Below are 13,522 nucleotides of genomic sequence, written 5' to 3' on the forward strand. Positions count from 1 at the left end.
CTGCCCCAGCGGAGGCAACTTCTTATGTTCTTATGATAACACTTATGAGTGGAAGAAATGTTTGAGTTGGGCTTTCCTATCAGTGCAATGATTGAGAAGTAGTTGAGGCACGTTACGTTGGTCTCTTCGACAATAATTCTGAGCACAAACCTTTCACGTACGCATGATGTATAATCTAAAGCAAAGTGTTAAGTTTGTTTTTCATTTCAGAGCGTCGTAAATACACCGCACGGCATACGACACAGCTGCTGGCATGTGCGTGCGGCCGTGTCTTGGAGAAGGTTGGAGCCGTGCTCTTCTTCACCGCAGACAGCTAAACTGGGCGCAAGAAGTTGCACTCGATACGTGACTCAGCCAAATGCTGAGTGTGGAACACTTGACTTGACATGCACGTGGCCCCGCCTCTTTGGGAGGAGCATAGTGACATCACTTCCTTGACCCTTAAAAAGTGCCCGAATGCTGTTCTACCGCATTCTGGCACCTATTAAGCCCTGGTTTCAAGGCAATTATATGGAATCTCTAAATCAAGTGGGGGGGTCCATTAAAAAAGGAGCAACCAAAACAAAACTGCAGACTGTGTACAAGATGCAGGCAAATTTTAATATGACAAGATCCCAATATATAAAACCCTTTTACCAATAAAGGGACCCGACACGGTCCGTGTTTCGGACAAACCTTCGTCAGTGGGTCCATGGTAAAATAGGGGGGCTAAAAAATGCCACAAAAAAATGAAGAATCTCAACGGGATGCCTGTGTGTATCAAGTTCGCCAAGAAAGTTTGTCCGAAACACGGACCGTGTCGGGTCCCTTTATTGGTAAAAGGGTTTTATATATTGTGTTCTTGTCATATTAAAATTTGCCTGCATCTTGTACACAGTCTGCAGTTTTGTTTTGGTTGCTCCTGGCTGATTTTTTTCTGCAGATCTTTTTTGGATCCCCTTTTTTTGTTGTTGTGGTTCATTAAAAAAAACATCCTTTTAAGGCTGCCTGTTTATCCCCTTAGGCATAATTCAGCTGTGGAATCTGTTGCTAGAGGATGTGTAGTGGCAGTTCGGAAGAGGTTTGGACAAGTTCCTGGGGAAAAAAATGTCCAAGAACATAAGAATAGCCCCACTGGGTCAGACCAATGGTCCATCAAGCCCAGTAACCCGTTCTCAGGGTGGCCAATCCAGGTCACTAATACACAGCCAAAAACCCAAGGAGTAGCCACACTCCATGCTACCGATTCAGGGCAAGCAGTGGCTTCCCCCGTGTCTTTCTCAATAACAGACTATGGACTTTTCCTCCAGGAACTTGTCCAAAACTTTCTTACATTACTTATTCCTGGAAATGATTGACCTCTGTCAGAGATAGGATGCTGAACTTAATGGAGTTTTGTCTGACTCAGCATGGTTTTTATGTTCTTACTTATGGACTGTGTCTTTGAATACGTTGACCCATCAAATGCGCGCCCAGCAATTATGCCCCGACTATTGCATGCACGACAAATGCGCAAGTAAAGAGAGTCATGCAGTTATGTGGATACTATTTTGTCTTTTTGAGGGTTACAAAGTGACCCTCTTTATTGAGGGGAGTACCCCACTACACTTGGCATCTAGTGTTAAGGTAACGTTTAGATGATTATGGGGACCCTTAACATAAGTGGATATCTGGAAGGCCCTGATTTGGTCAGAATCCTCAGGCCCCACCCCTTTGTAGGGGCCCGAGGCGCCTGAGCCAGTCAGGGCCTTAGGCTCCTCCCTGTTCATCACATGATGCACCAGAGAGAGGTCCAATGTCATCGTCAAGGGCAAATTCACAGTAGCACAAAGTATGTATATTGTATTTATGGGGGAATAAATCTCTTCTTTCAAACGTTTCCTCTTTGGTGTGCGCATTTCAGGTGGAGCAACTGACTGGGTGCATTTGTCGGTGCACCTTGAAAACTGTCCATTATATCTCATGTGCAATCACACTGGAACATGGTTGATACTGCATTTAGACTACGGAGTAATATTTGCAAAAACTGCAGACTGTGATTGAAAAGATTTAAGATATTTCTCTTAATAGGCATGGACCGTCTACATCAGAGACTAAGGACCAGCAGTATCACAAGCGACTGGCTATACAATAAACGGAGGAAATGGACAAGTATATTTTTAAACATCAAGGTAAGTTCTAAATTCAAGGGTAGCGCCATATTTCTAAAGAATCAATGTGCCTAGTTTTGAGAGGAGGCGTGGCCTATTGGTTACAAATCAGGGAAGCCAGGATTCAAATCCTGCTTTGGAAGCTTGTGGGCCTTTGCATGTTATCCATAATTCTTTAACCTTTGAGGACAATTGTTTCTTCTCTCCAGATGTCTCACCTTTGGGAGACTTTTTTTTCCCAATTCCACAGATATCTATGCTTTGGTGCCAAATTTTTTCTTCTTTCCAGAATTCTAGCTTCTATTGACAGATTTGTTCCCTCTCTCCAGAATTCTAACCTTGGTTACATACTTTTCCCTTTCTCCAGATTTCTACCCTTTGAAGACTGACTTTTCTTTTCCTCCAAATGTCTTTCAGCAAATTGTCATGCGTCACTCAGGCTGCAACTGCTTCAGGATTCCACCAGGGGGTGTAGAGCCTGTAAGGTGGGGGGGGGGAGGGGGGAGGAGTTTCCCCATAATTCCCATCTGTCAAGGCCAATGTTCCCTTTAAGCCAGTGTCTCTCAAACTTTTTTAGCTCTGGCACACTAAACGAAGCAAATGTTTTTCGCGACACATTAGAATTGAAATGATAAAATTGCAAAAGCAACAAAAAATTTACCCCTGTTTTACAAAAGCGCGGAAGAGGTTTTTAGCACAGGCCAGAATGTTGAATGCTCTGCACTGCGCCAACGCTTAACTCTATGACTGTTGGCGCAGTGCAGAGCATTCAGCGTGCCGGCCAGCGCTAAAAACCTCTTCTGCACTTTTGTAAAAAGGGAGGCTAATTTGAGAGTTATTTATTTAAAATTATTAAACTATGTATGGGTAACTGAAGCAGATAGAAAAGAATTGCTAATCAATGTGATGGATGTGCTTGTTTTTGAGTGTAAATTAACTCAAAATACGGCTTGATAATTGACAAGCAATCACGCATTTCATCATCCACCAGCTGCAGTCTTGAAGGCTGCAATCCAGTCGGATTTTCAGGATTTCTCCAATGAATATGCATTGAAAGCAGTGCACATAGATCTCATGCACATAGATCTCATGCATATTCATTGGGGAAATCCTGAAAACCCGACTGGATTGCGGCCCTCGAGGAGGAACTTTGAGATCCCTGGTTCTGGCCACATAGACATGCCAAAAGAGCAGTGGGACACCTTAGAACAGGGGTGTCCAATGTCGGTCCTCGAGGGCCGCAGTCCAGTCGGGTTTTCAGGATTTCCCCAGTGAATATGCATGAGATCTATTAGCATACAATGAAAGCAGTGCATGCAAATAGACCTCATGTATATTCATTGGGGAAATCCTGAAAACCCGACTGGACTGCGGCCCTCGAGGACCGACATTGGACACCCCTGCCTTAGAAGACACTGCTGTGTGAACTTCCCATAAAGCAGGGGTCTCAAAGTCCCTCCATAAGGGCCGCAATCCAGTCGGGTTTTCAGGATTTCCCCAATGAATATGCATTGAAAGCAGTGCATGCACATAGATCTCTTGCAGATTCATTGGGGAAATCCTGAAAACCCGACTGGATTGCGGCCCTCAAGGAGGGACTTTGAGACCCCTGGCTTAGAGGGAACATAGGTCAAGGTTGCACTCAATCCCTCCATGCCCTGTATGGAATTCTTTTCTATAGGTGAGCATCAAATCCATGAAGGCGCTCCATCTCCTACAAAACTTGGTAGGATACCAGATCAGTCTTAGACACACCCTGCTTCTATATTGAACAGAAAAATCCAAATTGTCTTCCTATAGCAGGGGTAGGGAACTCCGGTCCTCGAGAGCCGTATTCCAGTCGGGATTTCCCCAATGAATATGCATTGAAAGCAGTGCATGCAAATAGATCTCGTGCATATTCATTGGGGAAATCCTGAAAACCCGATTGGATTCCGGCCCTCGAGGGCCGGAATCCAGTCGGGTTTTCAGGATTTCCCCAATGAATATGCATTGAAAGCAGTGCATGCAAATAGATCTCATGCATATTCATTGGGGAAATCCTGAAAACCCGATTGGATTCCGGCCCTCGAGGGCCGGAATCCAGTCGGGTTTTCAGGATTTCCCCAATGAATATGCATTGAAAGCAGTGCATGCAAATAGATCTCATGCATATTCATTGGGGAAATCCTGAAAACCCGATTGGATGGGCCGGAATCCAGTCGGGTTTTCAGGATTTCCCCAATGAATATGCATTGAAAGCAGTGCATGCAAATAGATCTCATGCATATTCATTGGGGAAATCCTGAAAACCCGATTGGATTCCGGCCCTCGAGGGCCGGAATCCAGTCGGGTTTTCAGGATTTCCCCAATGAATATGCATTGAAAGCAGTGCATGCAAATAGATCTCATGCATATTCATTGGGGAAATCCTGAAAACCCGATTGGATTCCGGCCCTCGAGGGCCGGAATCCAGTCGGGTTTTCAGGATTTCCCCAATGAATATGCATTGAAAGCAGTGCATGCAAATAGATCTCATGCATATTCATTGGGGAAATCCTGAAAACCTGACTGGAATACGGCTCTCGAGGACCGGAGTTCCCTACTCCTGTCCTCAGGGGTGACGTTTAGACTGTAAGCTCCTTCGATCAGGGACTGTCTTCTTTGTGACTCTGTACAGCGCTGCGTAATAGAGAATGACACGGGAACGAATTTGTCTCCGTCCCCGCAGGAACTCGATTTCCCCGTCCCGTCCCCACGAGTTTTGTCGCTGTCCCTGTCCCATTCCTGTAAGCTCTGCCTTAACCGCATTAGCCTCGAACACTTAGGATTGTAATAGGAAGAATAATAATTTTATTTTTATACTAGTATTTAAGCCCGTTACATTAACGGGTGCTAGAGTAGATGTCTGTCTGTCTGGGGTTTTTTTTTTCTTTGGCTCTCTCTCCTTGGACGCTGTCTATCTGTCATTCTTTCTGTCTCTGTCTCTCCGTGGCCTCCTTCCTATGTCCATAGTGTCCCATCCTATGTCCTTAGTACCCCTTCCTACGTCCTTAGTGCCCCCAGTGCCTCCTTCCCATGTCCTTAGTGCCCTCAGTGCCTCCTATGTCCTTAGTGCCCCCAGTGCCTCCTTCCTATCTCCCCCTCACTGCCTTCCAGACTTTGACCCACCCCCAAAGCCAGACTGTCTGCCTGCCTGCCTCCCATCCCCCCGTGCAGTACAACCATTGAGCAGCATCTTTCAATTTCTACCTCCCCCCCCCCAATTCCCCCTGTACAGTAGAAGCCGGCATTTTTCTTTCCCTCCCTTCCTCCCATCCACCCTGTGCAGTAGAACTGGTAAGCAGCACTCCCCCTCCACCCCACTACCGCCCCGTGCAGCTGACCCCATTCACCCTCCCATTCACCCTCCCACCGCGAGACAATCTACAAACTTTCCTCCACAGCACTTTAAAGACGCTGCTTTGCGGCCTTCTACTGCGTCCCTGATGACATCATCAGAGACAGAGACACGGCAAAGGAAATCGGCAGTAGAAGGCAGCGATGCGGCGTGTTTAAAGTGCTGGGGGCGCTGCTGGTGCCGGGAGGTTTGTAGATTGTCTCACGGTGGGAAGGACGGATGGGAGGGTCAGTGGGGTTGGCTGCACGGCAGCGGGGGGGGGGGGGGGGAGATGGAAACATGCGGAGGTTTGTGGTCGTTTCACAGTGGGAGAGGCAGTTGGGAGGCTCAATGGGGGTTTGGGTGCAGTGGGGGGGTTGACGACGATGAATTGCTTTCCTTCCTTACAGTGAGTGAAGGGGGGGGTCAAAGTGCGCATGCGCACTCTTGTTGGCCACGGACATACGGATCAGGGAACACGCAGGTAAAAGTGCGCATGCGCACTTAGGGTTTTATTATGGCAGATACCGCCAAAGCCATGATAGTTCGAGGTGGCTTACAACAAGAGGTGCTGGACAATCAGCGAAGTGGTTACAATACAAAGTCATCGAATATAAGGTACAGGTTGGGAGAAGTGATACACTATAAGATTCTTAGGTTACAATCGATTAAACAAATTCGTTTTTATTGATTTTCTAAAAAAAATTGTGCAAATGAAGACGGAGCTTAGGCATTGGTGCAACGAGGCATGACATCACAATCTCAGCTCTAGAATGTTGCTACTTATGAGTTTAAAGTGTTTGAGGCTTGTGCAGATGAGGACGGAGCTTAGGGATTGGTGGAATGAGGCATTATGACATCACAATCTGAGCTCTAGAATGTTGCTACTTATGAGTTTAAAGTGTTTGAGGCTTGTGCAGATGAGGACGGAGCTTAGGCATTGGTGGAATGAGGCATTATGACATCACAATCTGAGCTCTAGAATGTTGCTACTTATGAGTTTAAAGCGTTTGAGGCTTGTGCAGATGAGGAGGGAGCTTAGGCATTGGTGGAATGAGGCATTATGACATCACAATCTGAGCTCTTGAATGTTGCTACTTATGAGTTTAAAATGTTTGAGGCTTGTGCAGATGAGGACGGAGCTTAGGGATTGGTGGAATGAGGCATTATGACATCACAATCTGAGCTCTAGAATGTTGCTACTTATGAGTTTAAAATGTTTGAGGCTTGTGCAGATGAGGACGGAGCTTAGGGATTGGTGGAATGAGGCATTATGACATCACAATCTGAGCTCTAGAATGTTGCTACTTATGAGTTTAAAGTGTTTGAGGCTTGTGCAGATGAGGACGGAGCTTAGGCATTGGTGGAATGAGGCATTATGACATCACAATCTCAGCTCTAGAATGTTGCTACTTAGGATTTTAAAGCGTTTGAGGCTTCTGCGGATGAGGACGGAGCTTAGGCATTGGCGGACTGAGGCATTATGACATCACAATCTGAGCTCTAGAATGTTGCTACTTAGGATTTTAAAGCGTTTGAGGCTTCTGCGGATGAGGGCGGAGCTTAGGCATTGGTGGAATGAGGCATTATGACATCACAGTCTGAGCTCTAGAATGTTGCTACTTAGGATTTTAAAGAGTCTGAGGCTTGTGTGGAATGATGCTCGTTTGTGCGGTTGTATCCTTACACACACAGACGCTCATAACATTGACAGGCTCTTGCATACGTGATGTACATCTCATCTATTCTAGTGTATACTTATGAAGATAATTTTTTTTTTTTTTTTAAATAAAGTAAAATTCTGGAATCTCTTCGGGACACACCACTACGCCATGGCACACAGTTTGAGAGACGCTGCTCTAAAGGAACACAGGCATCTAACATTTAGGCGCGATCACTGGCGTCAGTGCAAGCGCCCAAGTGTGGCAGGAACCCTCATAACATAAGTTAAGTGTGTAAGAGCCCCTCTTATAATCTGCCTATGTTTAGTTCCTGTGTACATCCCTTTGCAAATAGTTGTTGCATACGACTTAGGTGACATGATAGCATTTACACAAGGGCACATATAAGTGCTACTATTCTAATCTCCTATATGCCTTATGTTACAGAATTGGTCCATTAACCCTTCATTGTTTATGTTTATTTGCATTTGATATCCCGCCCTGTCTTGGAGTACAGTTTTTTTCTATCAGGTACTCTACGTAATTTCCCTGTCTGCCCTGGGGGAGGGGGGGCTCACAATTTAACTATAAATGATGTCTAATATTTAGGGCCTAATAAATTTCAATTAGGTGAAAATGGGTTATTAAATATTAAACATGTTCAAAATTACTCCACTTTGTTAGCTGGAAGTCAAATCTGACGGAAGAAAAAGCCTCAGGTCTAAGTCGGTAGAGCTCAGCCCTCAAACCACCTCCGCCTACATCATTGGCTCCCAAAAACTATGAAAACGTATCTTTTTGAAAAATGTGTAAATTAAATGTCAATAATACTCTGTATTCTCTACAAATGTATTGTCACTGAACTGTTCAGTCTTTCTTGAATGTGAACCGCATAGAACTAAATGATCCGGCGGTATACAAGAATAAAGTTGATTATTTTTTAAAATACCACTTAAGAGAATTTTTAGTAGTTATAAACATAAACTGCTGTAAAGTTAAGCATATTCAGTGGCATAATAAGGGGGGAGGCAGAGGGTGCAGACGGTCCTGGGCGCCATGTCAGTGGGGGCACTGGCACCTCTCCGCCACACCATGTCATGCTTGCACCCTCCTTCCCCCCCACACACACACACCTCCTACCTTTGTAGATCTTCTCTAGCGCAAGCAACTTGTGCCCATTGCTCATGCCAGGCTGGTTCCCCTCTGAATTACTTCCGGGTCACAGGGCCAGGAAGTGACATCAGAGGAAAATCCAACACCGGAATGAGGAGCATGCTGCAGAAGGTACGGGAGGGAGGGAGATTGCAATTATGGAGGGGGGTGTGGGAAGGAGGGGGTTGGGGCACGGAGAGGAGGGCGCCTCCTATCCTTATTACACCATAAGGTGAGAGATTAGAGAAACTAGGCCTCTTTTCTCTCGAACAGAGGAGATTGAGAGGGGACATGATCAAAACATTGAAGATACTGAAGGAAATTGACTTAGTAGAAAAAAACAGATTGTTCACCCTCTCCAAGGTAGGGAGAACGAGAGGGCACTCTCTAAAGTTGAAAGGGGATAGATTCTGTAAAAACGTAAGGAAGTTCTTCTTCACTCAGAGAGTGTTGGAAAACTGGAATGCTCTCCCGGAGGCTGTCATAGGGGAAAACACCCTCCAGGGATTCAAGACGAAGTTAGACAAGTTCCTGCTGAACCAGACCGTACGCCGGTAAGGCTAGACTCAGTTAGGGCACTGGTCTTTGACCAAAGGGCTGCCACAGGAGCGTACTGCAGGGCACGATGGACCACCGGTCTGATCCAGCAGTGGCAATTCTTATGTTTTTACGCCACTGAGCATATTGGATCAGTGACTAATTGGTGACTAATTACACCAGCGCTATAGCCTGGCGCCTTGGTATATGCTCGATCTAGCTTAGTTGGTAAAATTCAAGACCATTTTGGGTTTTAGAGCTGGTGTTAGAGAGCAAGGTGGTAATCTGGAGACTGACAATATTTAGTGCTGGCATCTAGATTAACTATCCAGATAAGGTAGGATAGGACAAAAGCTTCCCTATGTTAGCTGGGTGGCTGTCCAGGTAATAGAGTTGAATCTTGCTGGTACCTAGATACTCATGGCTCTGTCCGTTATATTTGGATATTCAGCACTGTCCAATACTAGATATTAATACTCTAAATCAGGGGTAGGGAACTCCGGTCCTCGAGAGCCGTATTCCAGTCAGGTTTTCCAAATGAATATGCATGAGATCTATTTGCATGCACTGCTTTCAATGTATATTCATTGGGGAAATCCTGAAAACCCAACTGGAATACGGCTCTCGAGGACCGGAGTTCCCTACCCCTGCTCTAAATCCAGGTAAGTTTGGATGTGTGAGATCCACTCTTTAGTTCCAGGCCAGGGATCTCAAAGTCCCTCCTTGAGGGCCGCAATCCAGTCGGGTTTTCAGGATTTCCCCAATGAATAGGCATTGAAAGCAGTGCATGCACATAGATCTCATGCAGATTCATTGGGGAAATCCTGAAAACCCCACTGGATTGCGGCCCTCAAGAAGGGTCTTTGAGACCCCTGTTCCAGGCCGACAAATGACCAATCAATGATTAGCTACAGTGGCCAGTGTTTAAAACAAACTCTGACAGCCTAGGCCAGGGGTAGGCAATTCCGGTCCTCGAGAGCCAGAGCCAGGTCAGGTTTTCAGGATCTCCACAATAAATATGCACGAGATAGATTTGCATCTCAAGGAGGCAGTGCATGCAAATCCATCTCATACATATTCATTGTGGAGGTCCTGAAAACCTCTGACCTGGCTCCGGCTCTCGAGGACCGGAATCGCCTACCCCTGGCCTAGGCTGAGTATTGGGTGAGGCATATATTTGAAAATATCTCTGACCTTCAGGTGTTATTTTCTTACTGAGTAGGATGCAAGTTTATATTGGAGAAGACAGAAGGAAAGTAACACAAATAATGTTTATTGCCTTTTTCCTCCCCCCTCCCCCCCCCATCCAGTTCTTCGTTGTATGTCATGCTTTTCTTCAATTGGCACAGCTCCTAGTCTCGGGGTATTTGAAAGGCTCCATTTCCACCCTCGAGAAACGATTTGGGCTGTCCAGCCAGATGTCTGGATTAATTGTTTCCTCTAATGAGGTAGAGGTCATTTTTTGCTAACACTTGAATCTTTAAAAATAATAATAATATTAATTTGCAGTTATTAAAGCTTTGCAATATTTGGTTTCCAATTGAACGTGCAACATTTATCCATGTTTGATGAAATGCATCTTTACTTTGAAAGTACGGTAATAGTGACTTTCCAGCTAGGTAAGAGAGAGTTTTCCTAAGCCTTCAGTCTTTATTTAATTTTTAACAAAGTATCAAAACAGCAAACAGAACGTTTTCTGTTAAGCAATTAGCAATGCTAATTTTTTTTTCTCAAAAGGTAGAAGTTAAGTTACGTGTAGAATATCAATCCAATGGGATCAGTGGTGTGCTCTGCGTGGGCTGGTTGGATGGGGGTGGCTGCATAGGCAGTATCTGGAAAGCATTGGGAGAAGGTTCTAGGACGTTCTAACCAGTTTGCAACTGGGATAGCTAATGGCCAGGTCTCCTCTCCCTCCTAGCTGGAGTGTCACTACAGGGTTTGAAGTAGATGGAGGAGGGTCAGAAGGAGGGAAAGCTCAATGGATAGCCATTCGAGGCCAGGTTGGAGACCCAAAGAAAAAGGAAGCATGGTTCTCTTCAGAAATTTATACTAGGCGGTAGCCTGAATGGGAAAAGTACAACACAGAGGAAAAGGTGTTCTGTCAGGAAAAAAGAAATAGACTACACCACATGTCAAACACCAAAGCGGTAGCATTAGAATAAACAGTCGTTAGGATCTATCAACTTCACTGTAATTTATAGTTTGTTTATAATGCAGTAATAATGGCAGCTCCTTCTGTTTAGCCATTGCTTTCTTCAAGGAGCCATATTAGGCATGAGGTTAGCTCGGTGGCTGGTGGACTTGAGGACTGAATCAAGACAGCAGATAAAAAGCCAAATGGCCCATCCGCAGCATCCACTATCTCCTCCTCTCCCTATTGGCTAAGGTTCTTAACATTTGCATCTCCTCTTCCTATAGGCTAAGGCTCTTTACACCTGCATTGTGAGGTCATAGAGCTTTATGGTTATAGAAACATGATGGCAGATAAAGGCCAAATGGCCCATCCAGAGCATCCACTATCTCCTCCTCTCCCTATTGGCTAAGGCTCTTAACATTTGCATCTCCTCTTCCTATTGGCTAAAGCTCTTTATATCTGCATTGTGAGGTCATAGGGCTTTATGGTTATAGAAACATGATGGCAGATAAAGGCCAAATGGCCCATCCGCAGCATCCACTATCTCCTCCTCTCCCTATTGGCTAAAGCTCTTAACATTTGCAACTTCTCTTCCTATAGGCTAAGGCTCTTTACACCTGCATTGTGAGGTCACAGAACTTTAGTAACATAGCAGATAAAGGCCAAATGGCCCATCCAGTCTGCCCATCCGCAGTAACCATTATCTCATCCTCTCTCTAAGAGATCCCAGACTTTCTTGAATTCAGAAACAGTCTCTGTGTCCGCCACCTCCTCCGGGAGACTATTCCAAGCATCTACCACCCTTTCTGTAAAAAAGGATTTCCTTAGATTACTCCTGAGCCTTTCACGTCTTAACTTCATCCTATGTCCTCTCATTGCCGTTTTCCTTCATTTGAAAAAGACTCCCCTCCTGTACTTTAATGCCACAACCCTCTCCCTCCTGCCTGTATTTCCAGAGTATACATATATCGATGTATCTAAGTCTGTCCCTATACACTTTATGACAAAACCCTCTAACCAATTTTGTAGTAGCCCTCTGGACCGACTAAATCCTAATTATATATATATATATATATTTAAGGTGGGATCTCCAGATCACTTGGTAACTTGCCTGCTTATATCTTACATCACTTAGGCAAGATTATGGACATTGTTGGGGAAAAGGTGTCTCTCTTGGTTTATGTAAATAATAACAACAGAGGAAAGGGTGAAGGGGAAGTTCTGTAAGCCAAATTTTGGGTTTTAGATCGAAAATTGAAATCCAGTCCCTCCAGAATACCATTCTCAGGAAGCTTTAGCACGGCCGTTTCATCACTGAATTGGCCACGTGCCACCAACTTCAGAACCCTCTATAAACCAGATTATCTGGACCCTAAGTTTGACCACTGGGGGGGTCATCATTATGCAATGACTGACTGCCTCCCCGGTGGGGCTGTGAGCGCACTCTCTGCAGCATCCCTAGCACCAGCTGAGCCAGGGAATAAAACACCTAACGTGGAAATCAAACAGAGGTCCGACACTTGGCCACTAGGCCAGCTCCAAATTGGTGTACATCCAGAATTCATAGAGCATGCCAATTTTTGGTTTTTTTTTGTTTTTTAAAAAAAAATGAATTCCATAAATATGATTGGAGGGAAAGTACAAAACCATTTCCTGCTCACTTTGTGGCTGTTAGTGGCTGTAAAATTTAATACCACTACTGCTATGTATAATTTCTTAAGCGCTACAAGACATACGCAGTGCTGTTCATCAAAACACAGAAGAGACAGTCCCTGCTCAAAAGAGCTTACAGTCTAGTCAAGACGGACAAACTGGACAAGAAGGTGCACCAATACACAGGGCTCAGGTGGGGGAATTACAGAGGGAACGAGAAGGCAGAGCTTGACGTACCGAGTCAGGCAGTTTGTTCCAGGCATACGGTGCGGCAAAGTCTAGAGTTGGCCATAGAGGAGAATGGTACAGAGAAGAGACTTGCCCGATGAGTGGAATGCCCAGGAGGGTGGGGTGGGGTGGGGTGAGGAGAGAGAAGAGATAGTGAGGAGCTGCAGAGCGAATACACTTGTAGGTCATTAAGAGGAATTTGAACTGTATGTGGAATATTAGAAACTGTCAAGATAATGAAGAGTAAATAAATCACCTTGGTCGTTCTTGGATTCATATGTTCATTCTGCCTCGTAGACACTTCTACCCCTCTCTTTTTCTCCCTCTTTCTTTCTCCTTCTTTACCTTTCTTTTTTCTTTTACTTCATCCTCACTTTCTTTTTTCTTTTACTTCATCCTCTCTGCTTATCTACCCTTTCTATTTCTTTTCTTAGCAGTTTCAAATACTCTGAATGCTTCTTAATAATTTGTTATATGCAAATGAATGCAATTACGGTTTCTTTTGTTTCTACATCAATATTTCTTATTCAATTTTCATGTACTTGAACTGCTTTCTGTATATTATTTATAATATTCAATAAAATTATTGAACTCAAAAAAAAAAAAAAAAAAAGATAATGAAGAGTAATGAATTGAAGTCTTTACCAAGAAATGCTCCCTACTGACTGTT

General features: G+C 44.6%; 1 protein-coding gene across 6 annotated transcripts in view; it reads left to right on the forward strand.

The window, feature by feature from the left end:
* SLCO2B1 (solute carrier organic anion transporter family member 2B1) overlaps positions 1–13,522 on the forward strand; it is a 139,056-nt gene that overhangs the window by 19,377 nt on the left and 106,157 nt on the right. For 4 of the 6 annotated variants that reach the window (XR_004539737.1, XM_033947387.1, XM_033947391.1 and 1 more), the window contains exons 2-3: positions 2,050–2,150; positions 10,148–10,285. Coding sequence is in view for 5 of the 6 variants with exons in the window: in XM_033947387.1 (XP_033803278.1) it covers positions 2,052–2,150; positions 10,148–10,285 (237 nt within the window). In the remaining variant the exon portion in view is untranslated. The remainder of the gene's footprint in view (positions 1–2,049; positions 2,151–10,147; positions 10,286–13,522) is intronic. The other 2 variants (XM_033947390.1, XM_033947389.1) reach the window with 2 other exon arrangements.

Source organism: Geotrypetes seraphini, chromosome 6 (assembly GCF_902459505.1).
Source record: "Geotrypetes seraphini chromosome 6, aGeoSer1.1, whole genome shotgun sequence".
Classification (NCBI taxonomy): domain Eukaryota; kingdom Metazoa; phylum Chordata; class Amphibia; order Gymnophiona; family Dermophiidae; genus Geotrypetes; species Geotrypetes seraphini.